This window comes from Candoia aspera, chromosome 2 (genome assembly GCF_035149785.1).
Source record: "Candoia aspera isolate rCanAsp1 chromosome 2, rCanAsp1.hap2, whole genome shotgun sequence".
In the NCBI taxonomy this organism is placed as follows: Eukaryota; Metazoa; Chordata; class Lepidosauria; order Squamata; family Boidae; genus Candoia; species Candoia aspera.
In genome coordinates, this window is record NC_086154.1 from 256138659 (window position 1) to 256166251 (window position 27593).

Genomic DNA, 27593 nt, shown 5'->3' on the forward strand with positions numbered 1-27593 from the left:
TTGGTAGAACTCAAGAGATGAGAGAAAATACTTGGTCACTCTGCTGATCAATTGTATGGTGAGAAATGAGCCTATTGCTACCTTTCAGTATGTTTAGTTAATGGAATCACAACTGCACATTTTGGGAGCAGAGCTGGTCGCAGGCCCTTTCCCCATCACTGAGCTGAAGTGCTTTCCACCCGTCCTTGAGTTGGCAGAAGACTAGAAGGACATGTTGTTTGCTGTCCCTGTTGACAACCCCTATCCTGCCTCTGTTGCCTCTTCCTAGTCAGAACCAGTCAGCTCTCTTTCTGCAGTGGTATTTGGGAATGACCTTGGGAGATGGAGGGAGAGATTCTGCCTAGGGAATGATCAAGTAAGAGAAGACATAGCCCACAGCTGCATAATGGGCAAAGAAAGAGGCTCAGAAGGGACCCTCCTTAGCTTCTCAGGCTGTAAAAAGAGGTGGTGGGAGAAATGTACTTTCAGACTTGCAAGATTCTGTTAACGTAGACCTTACAATAAAGCAGAATTAGCTCATCTGGTCGTGTTTTCTATCTGGTCTATCTGGGAAGGCTGACACTTCCCTCCAAGACAGTGGGGTCAAAATCTAACAGATTTTAGATGCCTTCAATTGCTCTTAGAACTGCTGGAAGTTCTGTTATGTGTGTGTGAGTGTTCCCAAGAGCAGGAATCTAATCTGAGCAAGGATTGGTGAAGCAGATTTGGTAACTCTAACAGAAAGGAGATTTATTTACAGGAAGTGCAGTACACATCGTCCTCATTGAGCGACTGCCTCATTAAGCAACCGTTCACAGTTACAACGGTGATGAATCAGTAACTTTGCGACCAATATTCACATTTATGACCTTTGCAGGTCTGTAAAGCAAAGGAAAGCTGAAGTAGGATCATAAGCACAGTCACGGTTTCCCTTAGTGACCGCTTTGCTTAATGACTGAGTTTCCAGTCCCAATGGTGGTTGCTAAACGAGGACTACCTGTATAGGGATATGCAGAGCCCAGCACCTAGCTGGCTACATCCTACCAGGAACAGATTAAGAGAGCATCTGCTCCATGTCTGTGTGGCTGGGAAGAAAGGCAGGATGAAGTAACCTCAGGTTGGTAACCTCAGAGACCAAGAGCTTGTAGAATGATAGACCAAAAGGAGATGGAGCAACTTCTTAACTCTCCAGCTACACCCTCCTGCCCCCTTGTACCTTATGCTCATAAGTGCTGAATAGTCAGTGCCATTGGATTCACACCTTAGCAACTGTAAGGGAGCACATGGTACTTTAATACCAGTAGCAGCTAAGGACTGCTTAAGCCCGTCTCACTTGCAAGCTGGGTATGAGATGAGAGCAACAAAAAGGGGGTTTCCAGGGCACCTTTGTGTGCAAATGGAGAAAGATCCATGGAGTTAAAGATGAGTAGAGCTCTTTGCAGACAGGACTTCTGGTTTATATCTGAATCCACTTATGGGGCCTGTTGACCTCAGCAATGATGATGACCCATAGAAAACCAATGAGGAATCTAGAATGTTAAGGTCTTGCTGATGAGGCAGTCGTTTATTCATGTGACGATAGGGGCGCATACTCCATCCAGCTTTACGTTTTTGCTGCGTGGAAATGCTGTACGCAACAGAACTGGTAAGAGTCCCTTCGTTTTGCCCTGGAGCAGAAAAGCTTAGAAGACAAATGCTTACCTGTTCATGTTCTCACTTCTGTCCCCTCAAAATACCTGCTCAGCTTGTATCCTTGTAAATTAACGGTTTACAAAGATACTGTAAAACTTGGGTGCTCATGCTTCTGAAGGATACAGATCATGGGATGTCTGCCCTCAATTCCCTGGATGAAATGGAAACCATAAAAATACGTTACCCATAAAATATGCATGCAAAATATGGAGCCATCTACCCGTAGGGAACCGGACAGAAGGGTTACTGTAGGTACAAATGAGCCATGCTTGTTAAGAATCCACTTTCTCACCTATGTTTTTATTGTTGTTTTCAATAATCAGTACTACTGTTAGCTTGTCATCTGAAGGCGCTTTGTATACGGTGGACTTAAGTTTCAGAGCAGAACAGTGAAAACTGGAGATGGTTTGTAGGGTAACACTGGACCAAAATCTGCCTTGCAGTTATCTTCAAAAATGTCGATCTCCTGCAAAAGAGGCTTCCGTTTTTCGACTTTATTCTCAGGCTGCTTGAGAATTTCTTCTGGATTTCTCTTGCTGGCTTGTTTGAACTTACTGGATTATTGGAAGTGGCAGAAGGCACAACCACCAGGGAGGCTTTTTTCCATGACCCCTCTTTCCATCACGCTGCAGCGTCCCTGGCTGCCCGCATTTCCCAACTGGAAAAAAGGCCCTGAGAGGTGTCCTCCCTCCTGATGTCTCTCCTAGGGATTTAACCAAAGTGTAGGAAACTTGGGGGGCTGCGGATACCTGGGAAGAAGATTGCAGAAATAAGAAATAAGACCTGGTACACATGCTTTGGGGACTGGATCACTCAATAAGGGCAAGAATTCCACATTGCATTGGTGGGCATCGCCCTGAAACTGTCTTCTCCTTTGGGGCGAAAGAATGAGAGCAAATGTTCTTTCACCAAGATGAGTGAGCTGCTCTGGGGGGGGGGGGGGGGAGAAAAAAATTCTGCTCAGCAAAAGCGTGAAGTTTAATGAAAAGAATAAAAGGAGAAGCTTTTCACTGTAGAAGTCGATTGAGGTTGGCAAGAATGTGATTGTGTTTTCGGGCTCTGTTTAGGAGGCTTTTGCTTTATGAGAAGGTCACAGCATCATTCTGAGAGACCAAGGGAAGGTCCCTGCTGGGTTTAATTTTATTTAATGTAGAAGAACTTCTGCTTTTTAAAATGATCATTTGATCCATTTTGTTGGGTCCCTTGTAAACAGTTAAATTTTTTTTTTGAAGTGTTAGCTATGTGCTGTTTCTCTACTGCCAGTGGAAAAAACTCACACCTGGAATTAAGGTGTTCAAAATCCTTTTAGACCACTTTTTATCTTTAAAAAGGGCCCCAAAGCCCTTTATACAAACAATCTACAACTATCTCGTTAATACCAACTTATCTGAGTCTTTTGCTTTTGTATTTCCTCTGGCACATCTTTTTCTTTCTTCCCATCTTCCTCCTTTTAAGAAGGAATGCTAAAAGACGGGGTATTTGCGTGGGTGTCTGTGTCAGAAAACCGATATGGCGGCTGTGACCAGGCCATTGTTGTGTTAAGTGTGTCCCCATGACGCATCTAAAGAAGGGGCGGGGCTTCAGTCAACCAGTCGTGGCCACTTTATTTATTTATTTAGCAAATGTCTATAGCCACCCGTCTCACCTAAGGCAACTTTGGGCAACATTACAACAGTCAGATAAAATGACAGATATAAAAACAACAGATAAAAATATAAAAACCACATTAATAAATACCTTAAAAACCAAAGAGGCAAATTATAGGGAAAGGAAAGATAAAAATGGCCCCCTAAACAATAGAAACATCTAGGCAAGTCATCTGTTCCCCGGGAGCCCCAGGCTTGATCACATCACCTGGCCTTGAGGGCCTTCCAGAATATCAAAAGGGATGGTGCTACAGGTAGTCCTCACTTAACAACCACAATTGGGAATGGAATTTCATTTGCTAAGTGGTCATAAAGCAAATCCAACCTGATTTTACGACCTTTTTTGCAGCAGTTAAGCGAATCACTGAGAGCATTAAGTGAACCACATGGTCGTTAAGTGAATCACACGGTTCCCCATTGATTGTGCTTGCCAGAAACCAGCCGGGAAGGTCGAAAATGACAATCACATGATCACAGGACGCTGTGACAGTCATAAATGCAAACTGGTTGCCAAGTGCCCCAACCGTGATCACATGACCACAGGAACACTGCAGCGGTCATAAGTGTGAAGATCGGTTGTAAGTTGGTTTTTTCAGCACCATGGTAAGTCCGAACTGTCACTAAACAAATGGTTGTTAAGAGAGGACTACCTGTAATCTAATTTAGGGAGGAAGGACGGGGGGGCATGTGCCTCGGGCGCTGTGCTGGGGAGGTGCCAAAATGAGTGCCGGGGGGGCACCAAAATGGGCACGGAATCCATGCTTGCCCCGGGTGACACAGACCCTAGTTGTGGGCCTGAGGAAGGATATTCCATAAGGTGGGCACCACAGCAGAATAGGCACATCTCCTGGGACCCACCAAATGCAGGTCCCTAGCCAATGGTACCTGCAGCACGCCTTCTCTGTGAGATCCTTCTTCACTTTTTTGACTGCCCCCCAATTGCAGATGCTCTTGCCAAGATGAAGAGCTAGCATGATCTTGGAAACAGTGGTGCTTCCTGCCTTAAGCCAATGATCACAGATGTACCACTGAAGCCATCCAGCCCTTCAAGCATTCATTGGACTCTTCCGTCTCAGGTCTAGTTCCACCAACACTTCCAGGCGGAAATGGAGACGCCAAACAATTAGGTCATTTTCTCAAAGTCACGAGCTGATGTACCAAGTAATATAGGTGGTGACGCCAGCCCAGGAAGGACATCCTCTTTTTCGAAATGACTTTCTGTAGCTTGGCGGCTTAGCCTAATCTCACATAGGAATCTTAATTCCCTTATTACTGCCTTGCACCAAGCAACTTGGAAAGAGAGCAGATTTGTCTGTCAAAGTCTGTGTGTGCTTGTTGACACAGCAAGACAAAGGGAGAGGTTGGGAGTTGGTCGCTTCACCTATCCCACAGGGCTCATCGCAATGTCTGAGAACAGCGGATGTGCGACATGGACTTATATTTGCATATTTCAGTATTCGAAACTTGCCCGAACTGGTAGAATCTCATTGCTTAGGACAATAACTGTGGTGCAGGGCAGTGTTTTTCAACCGTGGCAACGTGAAGATGGGTGGAGTTGAACTCCCAGTTCAACTCCACCCATCTTCACGTTGCTACGGTTGAAAAACATTCGTGTAGAGAACATGGTCACCTTAACCCGAATGCAACATTGGTTGGAAGACTTATTTGGGGGGATAGAAAAACAGGATGAAGAGGTGCATTACAAGCTATGTCTTTCTTGAATCCTGCAATATGCAGGATTCTTCTCTATCATGGCCTCCACCCTCTGGAACAGCATCCCCCCAGAGATACAGATGGTGCCCATTCTCCTGGAGTTCTGGAAGGTCCTTACGGCCTGGCTTTGCTCCCAGGCCTGGGGTCAGTATGCCTGTGGAGCCCCTGTCATGTTTTTGTAAATGTTGTGGTTGTTTTTTATCTGGGCCATCACATTTTGTTGCCATATTTTTAACTGTTGTAATGGTATATGTGGATGTTTTAAGCTGCCCAGAGTCTTTCAGAGTTAGTAAATAAGAAGAAGATGCTTTTAATAAATAATAATGCTAATAATAATCCTTTAATAAACACCTTTAATAAATAATAAATGAATAAACAATAGTAATAATAAGGAGAGAACCAGTGTCAGGCACCAGGCTAGAAAGCAGGAGACTGTGAGTTCTAGTCCCTCCTTGGGCACGAAGCCAGCTGGGTGATCCTGGGCCAGTCACTTTCTCTCAGCCCTAGGAAGCAGGCAATGGCAAACCACTTCTGAAAAATCTTGTCAAGAAAACTGTAGGGACTTGTCCAGGCAGTCTCTGAGAATCGGACACGATTGAACAGATTAAAAAAGAAGAAGAAAAGGCCTTCCCAATCTAGTGCCTTCCAGATGAGTTGGACTGCAACTCCCATGAAATTTCTGGTTGGGAGTAGCAGAAGCCAGGTTGGAAATGGCTGGTGTAAATAAAAGAATATCTCAAAGAGATTTTTAATCAGTTCCTGCAGCCTTCCTTCCTTTTCTGCTATCTTCCCTTTAAAAAAAAGGCAATATAGAAAAGTAACTGCTTTTGACACTGCTTCTTTAAAATGCTTGCATTTTATAGTATACTTGCAATAATGCCCCCCCCCCCAAAACCCTAATAGCTAAGGTAGTTGCTACATTTTTGTTCTTCTGGACTTTCCTAATTATTTGGTTAGGAACTGGAGCAGATGATCACTCTCTACCCCAATGTGGCACATGGTGTGGATAGGTTTGAGCAGTGTTTCTCAACCTTAGCAACTTTAAGACGTGTGGACTTCAACTCCCAGAATTCCCCAGCTGGAATTACATCTTAAAGTTGCTAAGGTTGAGAAACACAGGGTATAAGAGCAGATCTGTCTTCTATTACCCAGTACACCTGTCCTATCTCTGACATTTCTTTTGATTTTGTTCTGTATGAGCAGGATTCAACACACAGATATTATTTGTGTGTCCAATATATGTCTGGAACTCCTGGAAATGGCCCCACCATTTTGTATCTGGGTTGGCCCCAGTTTCTTTGGGTGGCGCTGAATGGCAGGGATGTGGGACTTCCCATTCATTCACTCTCATGACAGCTTTCCCCAACCTTGTAAACTTTTCCTAAATGTTGAAATTGCAATCCTCAGAGTTTTCAGCCTAGAGAGTCAACAACAATCTCCATACCACAGAAGACCCCAGATTATAAAAGGCTACTCTGGATCATTTTTAAAAAGCTGTCATTTCAGCTTTTTTGTGTGAACTGGGCATTGTCCCCTGGATCATTGCCTGCATACGTCTCCCCCTGTTTAAAACGCAGGAACTTCATTATCCCAAAACTGCAAACCAGAATCCAGTCTGCTTTAGAAGCTATAAGATAAACTCTTATTTATGAAGCCATGTTCAGGTCTGTGGCAAATATTCAACCCGAATCTGGCTGTTTTAGCAGAATAGATTTTTCCCCCCTCTGAAAAATACTTTAATTGTGTGAATGTTCACTCTTTTTTTTTTAAGAAAAAAATAAATCTGGCGTCATTGTTGCTGGTGGGCGCAGCTAACTTGGCATCATTTCCTGTCTTGGCAATGACTTCCTTTTTCTAAATTAGTCCCATGGGTAAACCCAGGAAACCCATAACAGGATCTGAAGGTTTGTGCTGTTAGTTTTCTGGGCTGAACTAGTTTGGATTTAATCAAAACCTCACTGGGAGTCTTGTACACTTTCACCATGGAAGTAATAAATAGATTCCATTCCAGTTGGAATTTTCCGAAAATGGTTGGAAGACACGATTGCATGGTAAGGTGGAGTCTTCAGAGCCAGGTTGTAGTGAGGAGGATGTGCCAAGGTCATGTTCTGCAAAATTTTGTGTTCCAGCAGCAAAATCCAGACACGAGGTCCTACCAAGCCTTTGCAAATCATAGAACTAAATGCTAGGAACCCTTAACTACAAGGAGAGACTCCTCAGGAGCAAGGGATTGGCTTAAGAGGTCTTTGTTGCTTCTGAGCACTTCTGAGGAGTTGATTAACTTGAACAAGCAACGGTTGAAGCAGAGACACAAAGGTCTCAACATGACCCAACAGCCATGCCAACTTCATCTCATCTCTGAAATCATGAACTACCCTGTTGCTTTTAAATTCTCTTTTCCATGATCCTCTTGGACTTTTGGTCTCCTGCCAATGACCTATCCTTTGGAATGGTACTCACAATGCTGGCTTCCCTATTTACTGGCTTCTGGACTGTCACCAGCATTTTGCCACCATCGTTGCTGATTTACAGTTGCTGGCTGGATTTTACAGATTACAGAATTTTGTGAACAAGTTCATCCTTGGATGGAACAGACCTCCTTGTCATCCCCCTAACCCCACAAATAATCAGGCTTCACATAGGCCTAGCAATAAATCTGTGCTCTCCAGAAACTCCAACCCCTTGTTAAGTGACTAGCTAACAGCAGAAGCTTTGTGTGTAGATGCAACATATTGCATCACTGAAAGAGGAAATGGGGACCAAGTTGAAATGGCAGGTAGATCTGACTCTGAGGATTGGGCCAAGGGCAGGCAGGACAGATCCGTGCCCTTTGCTCCTGATTCAGTAATTCTAGAATACATAGCTGTAGAGTCCCATCTGGTGTCTCAACCACCTAGTCCATGAGAGAGTCACACCCTGTCATTGAAAGGCAGAGGAGACCAGCTTGTGCTCTTAGAGAAAAGAGGAGATATGAATGAACCAAATAAATAAATCCATTAAAAAAATGTAAGCTCCAGATTACAAGACAGCTCCAAGTACACTGAGTGGATAGTCTATTTGGGAACAGACTGTTACTCCTAAATAGCCCCATTTCAGTTGACTAATGCAGCTGCGCTTGGATGGAAGCTCAAGTTTCCTGGATGAAAGTATCCACCTGTTAACACTCAGGAACCGGAACTATGTTTGTGACAGGGATGTTATGAATATCTTCCTGCCTTGCCTTCCAGTTGTGTCTGCCTTCCTGGAAAAGCTTGGGCCTTTGCTTCTCTACCTGTTGGACCACCAAGGAACTTTGTGTGTCTTGAATCACGAACTGGAATGCGATTCAGGCTTTGCTGAACAGCTCCACTCTACTTGGTCACCAGTCTTTGGGGCCAGAGCAGAGATGTTCGCATTAGCTATAACGTAGGGTTGATCCAAGATGTTTTTTTGCTTGAGGTGAAGAACAAGGGCACTACAGCTGACTGAATTGTGGGCTGAATTATATTTCAGCACATGGAATGGGATAGCACCTTAAAACACCCCTGAGGTAGCAGGCCAGTTTAGAGGATCAGGACACACCCTTCTGCCCCCCAAAAGAATGGCTTTGGGCCTTAGGCGGAGGGCGAAGGAGGCTGCTGCCCATTTCCACCCACCATCTGCTGCCTGAGATGATTTTCTTCCTCTACCTCATAATAGGGCCGGCCCTTCCATTTTGTGAAGCTGACATTGTACAAAGTAATCACCTCTCCTCCCTGGATGCAGCCAAGAGGCAAGGCAATTACAGGACCCAACCGATATTTTCACAAAAACCATTGGATAAAACTGCCAAAAACTGGGAGGTGCTATTTGAAAGAAACCAGGAACTGTTTTAGTACTATCCATGCAAATATCATCATCATCATCATCAACATCATCATCATCATCCAGCCTTCTTTTCTTCCAGTTCTCATTTAATTAGATGAATGAGAATTTGCTTTTGAAATGTATTTCCAACAAGAAAAAAATTTCAGTGAAAAATTTCACGGGTATAATGTGGTGGCCTTGCACTTTCAAAGCGGCCAAGGGATGGGTGTGAATGCCCCACCTTTCGTTATATGATTCTCTCTCCAGCGCTCTGCAGCCTCCCTGGCTTCCTATATTTCAGTTAAACCCCAAGGGAAACTATGAAGAAGGATTTCCTCCCCTTGGCTTTATTTCTCAGGTTGGGAATGTATGTATGAGCAGCCAAGGAAGTTATGGGGTGATAAAAAGCTACACCAGCAGTAGCACCACCTGCCAATTCCCCCAACAAAGACCCCTCCAAAACAGCATCAGGAGAAATTGGAAAGAAATTTACAAGCTCCCTGGGAACAAAAGCTTGTTTTGCAACAGGAGAAAAGGTTGATTCCAGCACAGGATCCCTGTCAGTGTCTAGATTTTGGCCCTCCAGGCCCAACTTTCAAAGCACAACCCTGTTCTCATTGGTGCTGGCATTGAACAGCCAGAAGATGGAAGCTGTCCTGTCAGTTGCGCTTCCTGCCCAAGGAACAGCTGCTTCTGCAAGTTGGACGGCCTGGTCTCCTGCAGGATGGCAACCGCACACCCAGTGGTTTGCTGAAATAGCTTCCTCCTTTGCTGATGCAGCATTTCTAATCACAGCTGCGCTCCGCCCTGAGTGGCTTGCGGTGAGGTGGGTGAATCAGCACCGAAGACACAGGATGCATTGTCTCTTTCGGTGACGGCTTTCCCTCTGCTCCTTTGAAGGACGGAGGCAAAGGCAGGGGACCTTGCAGCCTGGGCCAGCCAAGCCGTGGCTTTGACTGATGCCCTTGCCAGAGACAATTATTGTTTTCGTGAGCCTGGAGAAGACCAAAGTCATCTTCCCCCTCCCAGATGAAAAATACCCTATTTTTAAAAGGATCCCATTAACTCTCTTTCACATGTAGCGAAGTTCCTTTTGGGTTTCCTTTTTTTCTCTTTCCCCCGAAGCAGACCCCTGTAATTTTGGAAACTGGGTGTGCAATTTGCGTCTTCCTGAGCACCGCACTTGAATCACAGAGGTAATTCATGTCCCCACGCCCTTTATCTTGCCGTCCGCTCAGCCCGGCCGGCTGACCTCCCACACACGTGTCACTTCTTGAATTATAGGCAGGCGTGCAGGAGAAATGGGGTCTGCTGGCATTTTCATGGGAATTTCCCCATTTTTCTTTAAAACAAAACAAAACACACAGACATATAAAAACGTGGAGGGTAGCCCTCCTTTGACATTTGCACTTCTCTGGATTTTGCAGTGCAGATCTGTAATTAAAAATGAATATATTGGGCAGAGGGGGGACCTTGTCTCAGACCTTGTGACCTCACAGACATACCTATGAAGTTTTGTTGGCAGCAGTTATTATTATTTTTATTATATTTTTATCCCACCTTTTAAAATATATATTTGGTCAATTCAAGGTGGCAAACATTACCTAATACTCCTGTCTCCTGTTTTCCCCACAACCACCACCCTGTGAGGTGGGTTGGGCTGAGAGAGAGTGACTGGCCCAAGGTCACCCAGCCGGCTTTCAGGCCTAAGGCGGGACTAGAACTCTCATGTCACACCTGATTGGCTCTTGGGCTGAGAGAGAGGGACTGGCCCAAGGTCACCCAGCTGGCTTTCAGGCCTTAGGCAGGACTAGAACTCACAGTCTCCAGGTTTCTAGTCCAGCACCTTCACCACTACACCAACCTGGCTCTCCAGTATAGAATGGATTTTTATTTTATTATTTATTTTATTTATTTTCTATCCTGCCTTTATTATTTTTATAAATAACTCAAGGTGGCAAACATTCCTAATACTCCTTCCTTCTCCTATTTTCCCCATAGCAACAACCCTGTGAGGTGGGTTGGGCTGAGAGGGAGGGGCTGGCCCAAGCTCACCCAGCCGGCTTTCAGGCCTAAGGCGGGACTAGAACTCACAGCCTCCTGGTTTCTAGCCCAGCGCCTTAACCACTAGACCAAACTGGCTCTCCAGTGCTGCTTTCTAGGATTTGAGTTTTGTTCCAGTCGAAGTTACAGCTCTAGTTTCTCCTTGTGGTCTCCCATCCAACATCTGACACTGCTTTCCTTTTTGAAATCAGCTAGGCTGTACATAGTAAGGGAATATGCACCAAAACAAAGATCGACATTGGTGAAAATAATGTACATGAATGCAATAATAATATACATGAATTTGATGAATTCATTACTCTGATTGCTTCAAAAATACTTGTAAGAAGATAAAATACTTCTTCCAGCTTTGGGAGGAAAGTTTGAGTCCTATATGATTTCAGGCTTTATAGACAGTATCAGCACCTTGAACTGAGCCCAGCAGAATGCAGAGAAAAATATGTATGAATTTTCAAGCACAGTGTAGGTGGGAAGGATAGGTTGGACTACCTTTAAATGTCAAAATGAGAAACTGGGAGAAATGGCAAGGGATGGATTTCATCTATGCAAGCCTTTTGTTACTGCGTTTCCCTTGCTCATACGTTCGTGGCTATGGCATCCACCGGGATTCCCCCATTATGATCTAAGGACTGCAGATATCATCAACCACGCACCCTTAGCCGTGAGTGACTCAACCAGATTCAGGCAAGAATTAACAAGTTTCAGGAGGAGTGACGTGAAGTTTCAGCTTATCAATTGCAGGAACTTAGTTCCTTCTTTCCTTGATTTCCCTTTCTCTGCCCTCCAGATGTTTGCTGACAGTCCACCTGCTTTTACTGAGCCATCCTTTAGTCAGTCAGATAGCTGCATGCATGCTCACTTCAATTGGATGCACAGAGTTTGCAGAGCAACCCAAGATGGCTAGTTACCTAAGGCAGGACATCAAAAGGACAGGAGTTCTTGTCACAGTCCTGGTCCCAATTCAGGGAGCAATTCATTTGTGCAACCCCCATGACGGTATGTTGCCCCCAGATGGGAACAGAGAACATCTGCTCATTTCAGTGTGGCTTGTACCAACCCACTTCTTACAGGATTGTAGCTCACAGGCTTGAGATTTGCCATGGTTTTAAAAACGTGGAAAACCTCCTTTTTTGAAATACGTTTTATTTTTCAAAATGGATGAATTGTCCTTCATCCATGAGATATCCTCTGTGGGTGAATGTAAGGTGGTATGTAATGGTGTGCTGTGAAAGGATAGGCATCCTGTAAAACCTTTGATTACTGGCTGTCATGGCACAAAGGAAATAAACAGGTTGTGATGCCTCTTATCTTAAAACAGTGATTGTCCCAAGGAAGCACTCCATTAAATACATTAACAGGTGAGGCAACTTCTGATTTCAATAATGCTGCAGCCTCCAAGAAGAACAGATGAACCGGTTCTGCAGTGTTCGGCTGCATTTTCATCTAGAAGCTTAGCAGAGAGAGAAAAGGGCCAGTTAACCATCGGTACTAGAGCTTTTTGACTAATGAGCAATCTTCAAATCATTAGGTGGTGGTGCATGGGAGATGAAGCATACAGTGAGTTTGACAGAAACTTCATAGCTTCTGTGCAGCAGAGTTTAGGAGATGCATCCTTCCCAACTTCTTGCAACCTCCCATATTCATTTGGAGACCCTGGAGGGGGTGGGGGACAACATTTGGGGGTCTCTTTCATTCAGAAGTGACTGAAGTAGCATCAGCAAGTGGCAGGACCTGGCTTTGCCTGAGCTGAAGCTAAGCAGGATATGAACTGGTTAGTACTTGGATGGGAGATCTTCAGGAAATTTCAAAGCTGTGGTCTACATGTTGAAAAACTAGGATCCTAGAAGAAGGCAATGATAAATGGCTTCAAACATGGGCATGTCCATGAAGTTTTCAGCAGCTGAGTCCAATTCAAGGGAGCCTTTACCTTTTTACTTGGCACTCTTGAAATAGGTTGGGGGTGTGAGGGCGAAGCATGCCCTTGATGTGAAACCAGGAGAGCCCTTGCTTCTTCTAGAAATTGTACAATACATCTTGGGGACTGTGGGGAGAGCAGGGAGGATAAAAGAGCATCAACTGATTAAAATAATTGCCTTTCCCCAGGACATAGTTCAATTGCAATTTTAACCGCCCCATCGGGTGGCGGTGGTGGTGGTCATCACTCATGGGGAAGTAATTGCCACTGATATGCATTTAATTCTGTCCCTTCCCCAAAGGAAAACTATGGGACCTCCACAGCTGTCAGCACCCACCCGATGTGAGTGTTAAAATTATGGGCAAAGAGGAGGCCAGGATGTATAAATATGGAAGAGGAACGACTTGGATAGAAATTTTAGCAAATAGAACCTGCTTGTTATGATCATCCCATTACATGGAAGCATGCAATTAAGTCCAAAAATTGCATGTTTCTGCTGGAGGGTCAGGCGGTTACTGTTTTATTCATTTCCTGCATCAGGGAACAAAATGGAGCACAGCCCCTCTTCCCTTTTCCAGTTGTTTGGCTTGTTGTCATCTGAGATTCTGAAAAGTGGAGAAAAATCTTGGATTCCTGGCTGTCCTTACAGGTTAAAATAGCAGTGCTGCTTCTGAGCAATCTCTGTTAACTCCTGAGGAGGACACACTGCTTTTTACAGCCCCACTTTTTAAGGTGGGAGTTAAGATGGGCGATCTGCAAATGTAGGGCTGCCTACAGTATGTGATTCCACTCCATTCATAGTCCTCGAAAATCAGCAATCCTTTTTTCTGCCATTGTCAAAAACACGCGATCATTGGAGCTCTAAACTATCGTGTGGAAACACGTGTGGAAATTATCATGTGGAAACGTGGTAATCGGAGCTCTGAAACAGATTTATTTATTTATTTATCATATTCCTGCACCGCCCATCTCAACAAACGTCTCTGGGCGGTTAATTTAACATCATTCAGTCAAAGAGAAGATTTCAGCTCTACCAAGAAAATCCCGGCTGCCTCTCACTCAATAATGTGGCCCCGTTCTCACAGCCCAAACTATTAAGTTTAACTTTAGCTGTAACTTTGCCATGCCTTAACATTTATTTGGCTTTTTTATTTATTCGATTTTGGCCCCCTGCAATCAATAGATTCTCAGTGGGTCACAATCAAGAATTAATAATAGAATATCCATGGTACAGTAATAAAAAATAAGCAATAATGTAAAAATAATAATCACAAAATTATTATGCTTGATGGTTAGGTTCCATCAAGTTGTTTTTGACTCCTAGCGACCACATAGATAGATTTTCTCCAGTGCGATCCATCCCTGACCTGTCCTTCAGGTCTTCCAACAGTGACCCCATCGCAGCTGTAACTGAGTCCATCTACCTGGCTGCTGGTCGTCCTCTTCTTCTCTTTCCTTCCACCCTTCCCAGCATCAGAGCCTTCTCCAGAGAGCTGGGTCTTCACGTAATGTGTCTGAAGTAGGATAATGTGAGCCTGGTTGTTTGTGCCTCAAGTGGGAACTCTGGGTTGATTTGTTTGATGATCCACTTGTTTGTTTTCTTGGCTGTCCACGGTATTCTCAGAAGTCTTCTCCAACCCCAAAGTTCAAAGGCATCAATACATTTCCTATCCTGCTTCTTCAAAGTCCAAATCACAAAATAGATCAACAGATCAAAGCTAAGTAATGCATTTATATATGTACTCGGAATTTATCAAAGTATTTTAAAGTATTTGGGGCAGAAATAAAGGAAGCTGGTAGGCCCCTAGATATATGGACTATTGGGCAGGTCTTACATCCTTGCAGATTCCCACAGATAGATTCAGCTATACAATTTTGGCTTTTGTTTCTTTGATTAAATCTGAATGGGATCTGAATTTCGCTCAGCTACTCCTAGGTACAAACCAGGGAGTCACTCAAACAGTAATGGCTAAGAGTAGCCACCAGCTATCAAAGGCTATTAAATGAGCATCATTAGTGGTTGTGCCATTCAGAAACTTTGCAAGAAAAAGTATCATTGCTCTTCGCATGGCAGAAGAGTATGCTCTACAACGATATTGTTGTGGAATGGAGAATATTTTCCAGGAACATGTGGATTTCATACAGGGTTGGAAGATAATTCAAAGCACAGATTTAATCTTTAAGGCCATGAATTGTTTAGAACCCAGTATTTAAAAACCCATCTACTTCCTTTTGAATCAGTGAAATAATTGATAATTGGCTGACAATCTTGAACCTCTTTTTTTGCAGATCCCAATTTTGCTGAAAAGTCAGGGTGTGGTTTCCCACCATTCTGAGCCTGGACTGTAGTGTAAGTAGACTTACACTGAAATAGACATACAGTAAGGTAAATTTTAAAACCAGCCAGCCTCTTAAAACTCATTCTAAAGCCCGAAACAAAGAAGGACTGCTTTCTTATTGTATAGCCCCAACCACGTAGCTTCACTGCTCTGCCTGCTGTAGCCCTCCTCCAAAATGGACCCTGGCCATTAAAAGTCTCACTCCGATCTACCGACTCAATTGTGGAGAGGACTTCCAGCAGCAGGACCTTCTTGGTGGTAGCATCTCAGCCACGGAACCGCTTGTGTGTGTTGTTCTGTTGGCATCCCATTTTGGAATATTTAAGCTCTGAATTAAAGCTGCTTGTTTTCCACCCCATATCTTAGAATACCAAAGGCATCGGAGATCCTGTTAAAAAGTATGGCAGAATTCCCACAACAAGCTTCATGCGATCCATGAAAAATCTAATGGTGATGTTTGCGCAGCATGCAAAGTTTGATTAGTTTAAACCTCGTGGCTTAGCATATTTTTATGCCCTCATCCCATTTCCTAAGGTTATCACCCGGTGTGTGGTGTCTAGAGAATGTAAACAAGTTATGTGTGTTGTGTTAACACAGTCATGGAGTCTACATGGATAGCTTACATAGAAAAGTTATAGGGCAGCTTGTGATATTTTAACATTTGAACATTTGAACATTTTAAACTCTTGCTGATTGAAACCTTATATGCCCATTTGTTCATGGTGTGTGTGTGTGTGTGTGTGTGTGTCTTTCATTCAGTTTTATCAAACCACGAAGTGCTTCCTGCTTTAATCTGAGAAACACTTTGAGCTCAATTTCTATTTGGTGGCTACTCAGTGGAAGGGTGATTTTCAAGTGGGAGACAGAAAACTGGAAGAGCAGGGGAAGAAGAAGAATATGTATCCCCAAATGGGGTGCTGTGTCCCAAAAGGTTGCAGGTCCCACATGCCCCTTTCCCTCTTCTCCTCACTTCCCCTGTCTTCTAAGGGAGAAGCACTGTTTTCGCGATGGAGAAATCAGAGCTGAAAGGTGGAGAGGGTGGGATCCAAAAGATCCCCCCCCCCAAGATAAAGCTTGGACCCTGCCTTTGGCAGGAGGTTGGGCTAGAAGACCTCAAAGGTCCCTTCCAACCCTATGATTCTGTGAAATCTTGGAAAAGAACTGTGGGTTGCAAAGCTAAGCTGTTGCAGAGGCTGGGTGGTTTGGGCTGTGGTTTCACAAATATAGTCTCTGGGGTGTGTCCAAGGGAGGGTTGCAATAACAAATCGAGCTTGAACGCCACATGTCGAAAGGAAAGACAATGGCAGGGTTTCCCCTCCGGCTCTAATCTTGTGGGGTGGTTGGGTGTGTTTCTTGGGTGGGAGGCAGATAAAGGAAGGAAAAAAGAAAAAGCAAAGGGGGGGGGGTCGTGGCTTGCTGGTGCTCGTAGGGACGTGCAGAGATTTACGAGCTGGAACCCGCCTCTCCTCCCTTGGAATGCTTTGTGACTGGGGGAGTGGGTGTCTGAGTGGATTAATGGATGCTGGGTTGCTGTGTTTGGGTTTTTGTTTTGTTTTTTTCATTGCAAGTTTGGATTTTAACTCCCCACCCAGTGTTTCTCAACCTTGGCAACTTTAAGATGTGTGGACTTCAACTCCCAGAATTCCCCAGCCAGCCATGCTGGCTGGGGAATTCTGGGAGTTGAAGTCCACACGTCTTAAAGTTGTCAAAGCTGAGAAACACTGGGTTAGTGTCTTGTTAAGGTTAGAGAAAGAGGTGTTGACTGTTTATACAGCTTTCCTATCTAAGATTTCCATTCTTGCTGCTCTGGTACTTAGTGTGAATGAGTCTGTGTGGGTACCTAAGCTTGGGGTGGAGTGGACCATGTGAGGCTCACCAGTGCCCATTTTATAGGGCAGAGAAAGTGGTGATACCAAGGCAACCTCAACAGATTGGGAAAAAAGGTTGGATCTGCTTAATCGTTGGATGGGGGGCCACCAGAAAATCTCGCAGATGTTGGTTGGACCAAGAAATTCTTTAAAAAGAAAAGTTAGCAAGAAAGCCGTGGTAAGCCACATCTGTACTGTTGCCAGGTAACTACATAGACATGTCCAGGAAATGCTAGCAATTAAGCTCAGCTCAAAGGAGATTTTCCTTTTTTTAGAACCAGAGCAATGACAAATGAGGGTGGCACCGAGTGTTCCTGATTTTTTTTTTTAAAGGAGCCAAGTTTTTATCTTGTTTTTGTTTTTGATTGTCTTTAGCTTTGGTTGGTGTTTAAAAGAAAACAGTTTCCACTTGTTCCACATTTGGCTAGAAATCAACATTTAGTGGGGCACCTGGAGCCAGAAACAATGTAAAAGAGCTGGATTGTAGGCCCCATGTTTATCGAAGGCTTTCTCCGACTTCTCCTTTTCTGTTGATGCTGAGAATTCCTAGTAGCTGATGGCCAGAAGGTAAAAAGCAGATTCTTGTTTTAAGAGGAATAGGTGCAAATGAAGTGGGGGTGTCTTTTTTAATAGCACTGGGATCCTTTTAAAATTCTAACTCTCATATAAGCAACTCATCCTTTGCCGGCTTAACTGTTCCTTTCATTGTACACCTGCTCCTTAGTTTCAGGAGATGGGTGGATACTGTCATTGCGGAGTTAAGTCACTAGGTGGCAGCATACTTTGCTGTGTCGGCCTGGAGTCAGGAGCATCCTATATCTTTTTGGTTCTTGTGAAAAAGAAGCCAGGATGTTCGTTCCTGACTCCTTAATTGGTCTCACTTGGCTGCTCATAATATTTCAATAAGCATCGTGCTTTCTAGGTCCGCCTCTGTTTCTTTGCCCACCGCTCTCCACTCTGAGTCTGCTTAAGCAAGATTTCTTGAGAAGGCATGAGGTTACAAGAATTCCAGCAATTCAATTGTTCCCCTTTCAGTAGCCATACATTAGGGTGGAGACTTTTTAAGTTTCTAACTGGTCTTCTACTGATAACGCAGAAGCTTGCAGCTGGATATTTCCAAAATGGTTTTCGAAATCTTTCTCAATCTCGGAATCAATTAACACAACTTTCGTTCAAGATCTAATAAACACCAGCCAGTAGGGAACCAGCAATAAGTTTTGGATATGGAATAGTTTCTTTTTTTGTTGTTTATTCGTTCAGTCGCTTCCGACTCTTCATGACTTCATGGACCAGCCCACGCCACGAGTGCTAATATGTTTAATGACACCTCCCTGGATAGCCGAGAGGCTTTCTACTACACCTGGCTAAGTGGGAAGTGAGGGAAATAATTTAATATTAATAAACGGGAAGCCACTGAATTGCAAAGCAAAGGCTAGTCTCTCGCGTTCTCTGTGTTCACAGTATTGAATATTGTCCCATGTTGTTCTGTGACAACCCAGGGGGCATTTGCTAAGGTATCACATCTGAGCTGCACGGATGGCAATTCATCCGAGGCCACTGAAAGGCAGGAAAGGGAGTTTTGTGTGGCTCTTTGCTGCCATCTACAGCAAGTTTGGATTTTTGCAGCCCCAATTTGCCGGCTGAACAATCCTGTGAAGTCACTGTGGCACTGGGCGGCTTGAGAAATCTCAGTTAGAAATCTCAATTACAAAGAAAGTAAGAAAGATGGATAGATGGCCAGACTGCCTTGGTTATTTATTTCTCACAGGGTTCTGTTCCCACCACTCCTGGAATTTACAACAGCCTGAAGAAGCGGAAGGTTTGTGCTTCTCAAAAAAGAACAGTCTCCTCTCCAGAGTCTTCCTTAAGAACCAAGTAGGGGTGTGCACCCTGCAGCCTAAAACAGGAGTGAGACCACATTCCAGGCTAAGTGAAAATCCAAGGAGCTCTAGTTCTGGATCCAGTGGATTTATTCAAAGAATCCAGAGTCAGAAAAAAACAGCTGCAGTTTGAAATAAAACCATAGACTTTATGAAATAAGCTGACAGGCTTGGCTAGCTAGCCATATAGTTCCCTGAGACTCCACCATGGGGTCTGGTTTTCATTCTCTTTCAGACTTCAGGAGATCCATCAGCTGGGCATCTGCAGGAGCAGGGGCAACTGGAAGTGCGGGATGAAATGTGGGTGGCAGCACATCCCTGCCAATGCCCTGACTTCCATTCTTCCATCAGAAGTTGGAAAGCAGAGACATATTACGACATCTGCAGGATGACATCACCAGTGTCTGTGGTGGTTCTTTTGACATTGTCGTGGTTTGCTGTGAGCACAGGTGCCAACGGGTCCATTCAGTTGGGCGTGTGCACATGCGTGGCAAAGTCACCTCTAGGAAGGGAAATGCAAACTTAACCATCACTTATTTAGTATGATGGTTAAGTTTGCATTCCCCATTCATCATTTATCAGTATGACCCAGTTGGGTGGGTGTCTTCCCAATGATTCCTGCATGGTTCCTGTTTATCCTAAGGCTGAAACCGCAGAATAATCACCCTGGGATGGGGATTCAGGTTGGTCTAAAGACCAGGGCAAGACTAGATGTATCCTTTGCTTAGAAGGATGGACTAGCAAGTAGGGAGAAGACTGGGGATCCCGCAGGCATTCCTAGAATCGTTGCAGATCCCATAGGCATTCCTAGAAAGTTAATGAAAAAAAAAGTTTGGGAAAGCAGGGTCATTTCTCAGTATATAGCTCAAACTGGGGGAGTCTTTACCTTTTATCCCAACAGGTTGCAGCACCCTCCAGGCCAGGGTTTCTCAACCTTAGCAACGTTAAGATGTGTGGACTTCAATGCTGGCTGGGGAATTCTGGGAGTTGAAGTCCGCACATCTTAAAGTTGCTAAGGTTGAGAAACCCTGCTCCAGGCCCTGGCTGATCTCAAAACAGCTAAGCAGAGTCAGATCTGGTCAGTATTTGGATGGGAGACCACTGGAGATCCCTAAACTAGGAAGTTGAAAAACGCAAGGGCCACCCCCTTTCCCATGGCTATCAAGGAAACTATATGGACATGACCATGAAGTCACCAGGGGTGCAGCTTGACTTGAAGGAGCCTTTGCCTTTATTGTGCGAGCCCAGGAAATGGGTTAATTTGTTAAGTGTGTGGAGCACAGAGAGCTGCCCCACAGCTGCTTGGCGTCTGGCTCCCGTCCCACCTTATAAGGTGGGCTAGGGCAAACCCAATTGTAGCGGTGGGAATGCAGCTGGCGGGGACCGGGTGCCGGCAGCGTAGGCCAGAGCAAATAAACAAGGTAAGCTTGCAAAAACAGCTGTTCTCAGTGCATTTTTGGGCCAGGTCACAAGGCTCTTTTGCTCCCACACGGAGAGGAGAGATAATCTCAAGGTTTCGGCTGTTTTTAATCTTGGGCGGAGGGATGGGGGGAGGACCCCAGAGGAGAAGGGAAGTGGCATGTGTGAGAAGTGCCCCTCCCACACAGGCAACCTCTGATTGCTTGGGAGGGAGACAAACACATTCCTCGCCCCCTTCGACCTCCCTTCTCTGCCCCCTTGCAAGCTTTTTTTAGCCCTTGTGTGCACCTAGGAATAGGCTGGTCCGTGCGAGCAAAGCTCCACCTTCTTGCCTCCCTCTGCTGGATTGCCAGATGTTCTCACATCTGCCTACCCAGGAGTCAGTTCTGTTCGGTTTCATGGGGCTAGTCCCCATAGAAAGAATGGGTTATTAGAAATGCAGCCTGAATAGCTTGAACAATTGTTGTTAAAGATTGTGCCAGGCTCTTGCTAAGAGGTTTTGATGTACTAACACAGTGTTTCTCAATCTTAGCAACGTTAAGGTGTGTGGACTTCAATGCTGGCTGGGGAATTCTGGGAGTCAAAGTCCACCCGTCTTAAAGTTGCCAAGGTTGAGAAACACTGTATTAAGGGCCTTCGATAGACTTAATGATACCAAATGTTTCAATCATAACATCTCCCCATCATCATGTGTACTAATATAGAACCTGTTTCTCTGCATGCCTAATGGAATCAAATGGCACCATCCATCCATTACAGGGATGTTACTTGGAGGGAATACCAAAATCTGCAATACCAAAAGCATTCCCTCCTTCTCCTCCGCCACCACATAAGGTTGCAAAACCATGCAGCAGCTGGCTTTTCACAAAGCTAGAAGGGAGGTGAGACATCTTTGATTCCATGATTCGGGGGAACCCTTGTTTTAGCACAATGCATCTATCAACCAGGGTGTTCAGTAAAGCCGTAATATAATTGATTAGTTTGAATGTAGCATGTAATGTGAACGCAGCACTTCTGTTCTATTAACCTGGGTTTAGCATGTTGTGTGAACCCAGCTGTCATGGAAGAGGACGCAAAGATGGTATTCTCCCTAATGGTAGGCACAACATCCTACAGAATAAGCTCTGATTAGTTTAAGAAGCATTCTTCTTCCAGGAAACTATCACTATCCGGAGATGGAGAAGGCCACCCTCAGCCCACTGACCTCCCAGATGTGTTCCAGCATCCAAAGCCAGCCTGTTTAGAGTGATGGGATTGGTAGTCCAACCTATGCAGCCATCACCAGTTTGCAGGGGGGGCTGCTGTCTTGTAAATTCATAAATAACAAGGGGGCCTTAACGAAAAGCACCCTCAACATTTCACAAATCAAAACAAATATACAGGAAGATCCAACTGTTCTTGATGGCTGTGGCTCATTGGAGTGGTCTTCATCCATCTTGACTTCCACATGGAGAATTCTGAATGACGTCATTCTGACATCGGCTGGGGCTGAAATAACTGTGTTGGTGCCAGGCCTCCGGGAGGAAATGGCCTTGCTTTTCTGGACTGTGTAAGGGTGGGGGGGGGTGGAGGATATCTTTTGAAAATGAAACACTGTGGAGATAAATGCCTTGGGACCAGCCTTTATCAGTGGTTCCTTTTTGGGTGGAGGATGGCTTAGGTCTCCACTCACCCATCAATTTCCTAGATGTACATCAATCTACACTAATTTGAGAATAATATGCATTAAAAAAACAGGTTCCCTGAATGCTGTACTCAGGAACAAACATAAAAAAAATCTCAATATACCCAGAATGGTTGCGTTCATAAAATGCTTGGTTCCCGACTGGTTTGGTTCCTTTTTCTGCTTTCAAACAGTATTTTGAACAATAATGCATATGGCTGAATTCCTACAACAAGGTGCACTGCATCAAAGCTAACCAAGCATAACATAACCAAGTTATATCTTTAACCAACTTGGTTAAGCATGGTGTGTGAACTCAGGGCTTTTCTGCTTGCATCCTGCGTGGTGTGCCTAGACACACTGGAAATGAAACCGGCTTGAGATCAACCCCTGGAGATCAACCCTTGCTTTGGCCACTGTTGGCTTTGCATTCTGTCCTTACTGGACTGAGCATGGATAGACCCTGACTGGGGATTTCCCCTGATTCTTTCCCCCACCTTGGCAGTAAAAAGAAGAAGAAAAGAAACAGCACCGTTGCATCATGTTTCCCATCCCCTGGACTAAGAAAGGAAAGTGGCAGAATTCTTGTCCATTTTACCTGGTTAAAAATAATATAATAATAAAATAAAATAAAATAAAGCCAGGTCCATCATCATGCTGTCCGATCTGTGAACCTGTTTAAAAAACAACACAGGAAGACCACTCTTTCACTGTTCCACAAAAAACCCCAGAGGCAGTGGTAGACAGGAATCGGTGGCTGGAGGGAGGGGGCATTGCCGAGGCAGGCATGATACCCACGGAGGGGAGCGGGTGCGTACAAGAGGGCCAGCTTGGTCTAGTGGTTAAGGCCCCAGGCTAGAAACCGGGAGATGGTGAGTTCTAGTCCTGCCTTGGGCACAAAGCCAGCTGGGTGACTTTGGGCTGGTCCCTCTCTCTCAGCCCAACCCACCTTGCAGGGTTGCTGTGGACAAAATAGGAGGTGGAAGCCTGAGGTATGCCACCTTGAGTTAAATAAAGGCAGGATGTAAATAAGGAATCAAAATGCAACAGAGAAACCAGACAGGGCGAACTTGAGTTCAGCGGAGGATGGAAAACACTCCCTTTCATGTGTAGCCAGAAAACACAGGTGGCAGTTGTGATAGTTGCCGGCTGGGGTAGGTGGACGTTAGGTCTCGGTGCCCACCAGAAAGGATGGGTGGCTTGTGCTCCTGGGGAGTTTTTAGTTCCATCCCTAACCACAGCAATAGGCAACAGTTCTTTTCTTAGCTGGTGCTCTTGAAAGGAGATGTTGTTCCTGCCCAACCTTTAGGAATGTAAGGTTTGTTTGGCAGGAGACAAAGATGCTGGCAGCCTTTTGGGGAGAGGAGGGAGCAATACTCCCCTCCCATCACTTATTCCCCAGGTCCTCTTCACATCCAGTTCCAGCACATGGCACACCGTCATTCTCTGACGCCCTGCCTGGCCACCATACTTCCTTTCCTTCCTTTTGTTTTCCATGATCTTCCTCTTGCCCCCACTTCATTTTATCAAATAGCATCATGGGTGTCATCAGCTTTTTTCATTCTTTCTGTTAATTCTCTCCCCCTCCACCTGCAGTCATTGCACCGAAGGAAAAAATTTCAGCGATACCCAGCGTCTTCATTCTCCAAAGGGCTTGCTGGAGTCATAAGAAAAATAGACAGGCACAGCACTGAATTGGGCGGGGGGGGGGGGGGGCTTACAAACTACGCAGCCCTTGACAAAAGTCCCAAATCTGGCCAGAGCAACATAGCTAACCAGATCTGGCTCCTGAAGTTGGATTTTGTGGCTGCCAGGAGACTCATTCCAAACAATAATCAGGAAAAGAAAAATGCATTCTCTATATAAGATAGCCTAGCTTATAATGTAATGCTATGTATCTTTTGGGAGATCAGGTAAAATTTGCTCCATTTAGGTTTTTGTATATGGGAGCTGACTTCCAGTCTGCTGTTTTCAATGCTTTTAATACTTGGAATGCCCAAGGAGGTGGGGCTCTTAAAAATTTGGCAACTTTTGCATCCCTTTCTGGCTTGGCCATCTGATCACTAATGCCCTGGAGCATTTTCATTCTGAAATGGATAGAAATGGAAGGCCCACCAACTTGTCTACTGTGTGCAGTTGATGAAAGCCAACCTACCAGCATCCATAATATTTTTTAAAGGGATTTCAGACACTAGCCAGATTTTGCCAAAGTTGCTCCCACTTGGATTTCAGACAGAATTCTACATTATGAACATCCAAGGAGCCTGTTGAATCCAGTTAATTGACACTCGCAAGTTCTCAAGAAGATGGCTCCCTCTCTGAATCTTGGGGCTGGCAAGTTCTGGGAGTCATAGTCACAACACATCTGGAGACTGGCCAGTGGGCAGTGGCAGGAGCAACCTTTTTGGCTGAAGCCTGCTCCTTGGGGTGCTACAAAGTTTCACAGCTCCTATCTGGCCCTCCAAAGTAGAGTCTGGGATTGTCAACATGAGGGCTTTACTGTAGAAACTGAAGCCATGCAGGTCCTAACTCTCCCCTGTGAAATGCAAATGCCCGTACAAGAAGTGCAAGCAACCTACAACACGTACTACAGGGGATGTCAAATGGTAGAATGTGGGAGATGTTGTGAGTAAGAACTCCAGTGGGAGGGTTAATGAAATGAAGGTGGGGACCAGAGTTGCAGAGAATAATGGGAGGTGGTTCTGTTTGTCAGAAACCATCTAAATAAAGGCAGAGAGCAGATGGAGGCAGCCAAGGAAGGGGAGGGAATGGTGCAAGGGAGGGTGTGCGATGAGATGAGATTGTGGAGGGCTTTGAAGGACACAGCAAGGAGCGTTCTGCAGTGGGTAGCAAACTCCCCCAAACACTCCTTAATAAACACTCAGAGTTGGAAAGTTCCTGGGCTGTCTGACAATCAGACTAAAGCAATTGTCGGGTATGTTTGAAAAGCAAGAATTACAGAATATAACTTTTTAAAATTGCCTTTTGCTGTTTTCCCTGCAATCCCATTCTTGTGTCTCTCTTTGAAAAGACTGGGGTAGAGAAATTGCATGTCAAGACAACAAATTAATACTAATTTTCCTCCACTGCTCCTTTGGCATCATGAGCATTTTGGGTTCCAAAACGCCAGGGGCCTCCTTCCGAAAAATAGGCAAAGCCAAAAGAACAACTCCAGTTGATTTGATTTAAGTTGCATTAATTGCAGCTACCATGATTATTCGTGTATGTCGTAACGTTCCCCTTCTCTGACCTTAAATATTATGATTTAATATCAAAGGCTGGACTGACTCCAGGAACCATAGCCAAGGGTTTTGGTAGCGGCATGTGACCCTGGGCTCCAGGCTGTGCTTCGTTGCTCCAGATGGGCTGGTTGGATCGTGGGGAAATTGCTGGATGGAGACTCCTCCATCCAGGTCTTTGCAAAGGTTTCTTCATTAGCAGAGCAGCAGCTTTTGTGGGTAACAGTAAACACGCCTTATATCTATGTCTGTCTGTCTCTTTCTAGGGTTGTGCAGGAGAATATGGCCAATGGCATTGAAGACCTCATTGGTATCCCCTTCCCAAACCACAGCAGTGAAGTCCTTTATGGGCTGAATGAGCAGCGGCATGATGGCCTTCTCTGTGACGTTATTCTCATTGTCCAAGACCAAGAATACCGAACCCACAAGTCTGTGCTGGCTGCTTGTAGCCAGTATTTTAAAAAACTCTTCACTACCGGCACTTTAGCAGACCAGCCCTACATATACGAGATCGACTTTGTCAGACCCGAAGCACTTTCAGCCATCCTTGAGTTTGCCTACACCTCGACCCTTACCGTCACCACTGCGAACGTCAAGCACATCCTCAACGCGGCAAAGATGCTGGAGATCCAGTGTGTGATTAATGTCTGCCTCGAAATAATGGAGCCTGCTGAAGAGGAGGAAGATGAGAAGGAGGAAGAAGAGGAGGAGGAGGAGGAGGAGGAGGAAGAGGAGGAAGCAGAAGAAGCAGGTGACTTCGCTAACCAGAATCCATCAGATGCTCAAGATCTCAGCTGTCACCAAAGTCCTTCCAAGTCAGACCATCCTGAAGAACCCTTCCAAGAGACAGCTGGTGTTTTCCCCACCCATTTCCCACCCAGCAGCTCTAATGGCTCCCTCGGTGTAATACGGGACTTCTCCATTGAATCCCTCTTAAGGGAGAACCTGTACCCTAAGGTGGCCCTTCCAGAACGGAGGCCGGTCCTGTCTCCCTTCATGCCTGACCTCTTCCCCCATCTCTGGAACGGAGACTTTGGCCCCTTTGCCCAAGTAGAAGAGCAGCAGGTGGACAACGCACCCTTGGACCTGGTGATCAAAAAGCAAAAAATCAAGGAAGAGGAGAAGGAGGAACCCCTGCCCGCCCCTTTCCCCAACAGCCTCTTCAAGGACGTGTTTGCAAACACCCCCGCAGCCCCCTTCGGGCACATTAAGGCCGAAAACGACTACAGCGCATACCTGAACTTCCTGAGCACCGCCCACTTTGGCCGAGTCTTTCCTCGCTGGCCAGAAGAAAGGAAGATCAAACCCAAAGCTTCCCAACAGTGCCCCATTTGCAACAAAATCATCATGGGGGCTGGCAAACTGCCACGGCACATGAGGACCCACACAGGAGAGAAGCCATATATGTGTGATATCTGTGAAGTCCGGTTCACCAGGTCTGCATAATTTTAAAATTAAGGAGGATGTGCTAAGAGAGATTTATTTATTTGTTTATTTTCTGTATTGCACAAGGGTAGAGGTGGTCACATCTGCTATTCTGAGAAAGTGTCGTGGTCGTCCGTAGCAGGAGAAAGTGTCCTGCATCCAGAGCAGGAACTTGTCAGTTTATGGAACGGATGCTGTACAGGTAGTCCTCGCTTAACAACCATTTGTTTAGTAACAGTCCAGACTTACGACGGTGCTGGAAAAAAATGACTTACAGTCCTCACACTTATGACTGTTGCAGTGTCCCTGCAGTCACGTGATCACAATTTGGCCACTTGGCAACTGGTTCGCATTTATGGCCTTTGCAGCATCCCGTGGTCTTATGATTGCCATTTCTGACCTTTCTGGCTGGCTTCTGGAAAGCAAAATCAAAGGGGAACCATGTGATTTGCTTAATGACTACATGGTTTGCTTAACACCTTGCTTAATGACTGCCACAAAAAGGTCATAAAATCGGATCAGATTTGCTTAGCCACCGAAATGCCAGTCCAATTTTGGTCGTTAAGTGAGGACTACCTGTAATGAGCATGCTCCATCCAAAAAGAAAACCCAGCCTTTTTTCAGAAGGGGACACTACTGAGGATTCGTCCTACTACCTTCTCTGGTACTCATGCCAGAACTTACATTAGTCTTTATTTTGAGCGGGGCCCAAACTACTCTCCATATCCCACAGTGCAGTTATGTGCGATCAGTGAGATTCTGGATGTCCCATTTCCAGAAGGATATTGAAGGCTAGAAGAAGTCAAGAGGAGGGCAGCAAAGATGATTCAGGGACTTGAGAACCTGCCCTAGGAGGCCGTGCTGAAGGAACTTGGGAAGTTCATTCTAGAGAAAAGAAGACCAAAGGGAGACACGATAGCTATGTT

General features: G+C 45.1%; 1 protein-coding gene across 1 annotated transcript in view; it reads left to right on the plus strand.

Annotated features, from left to right (window-relative positions):
• Nucleotides 1–27593, plus strand: part of ZBTB7C (zinc finger and BTB domain containing 7C) — an 88879-nt gene that overhangs the window by 50084 nt on the left and 11202 nt on the right. The window contains exon 2 of the mRNA XM_063295855.1: nucleotides 25509–26678. Within this exon, the coding sequence (XP_063151925.1) occupies nucleotides 25509–26678 (1170 nt within the window). The remainder of the gene's footprint in view (nucleotides 1–25508; nucleotides 26679–27593) is intronic.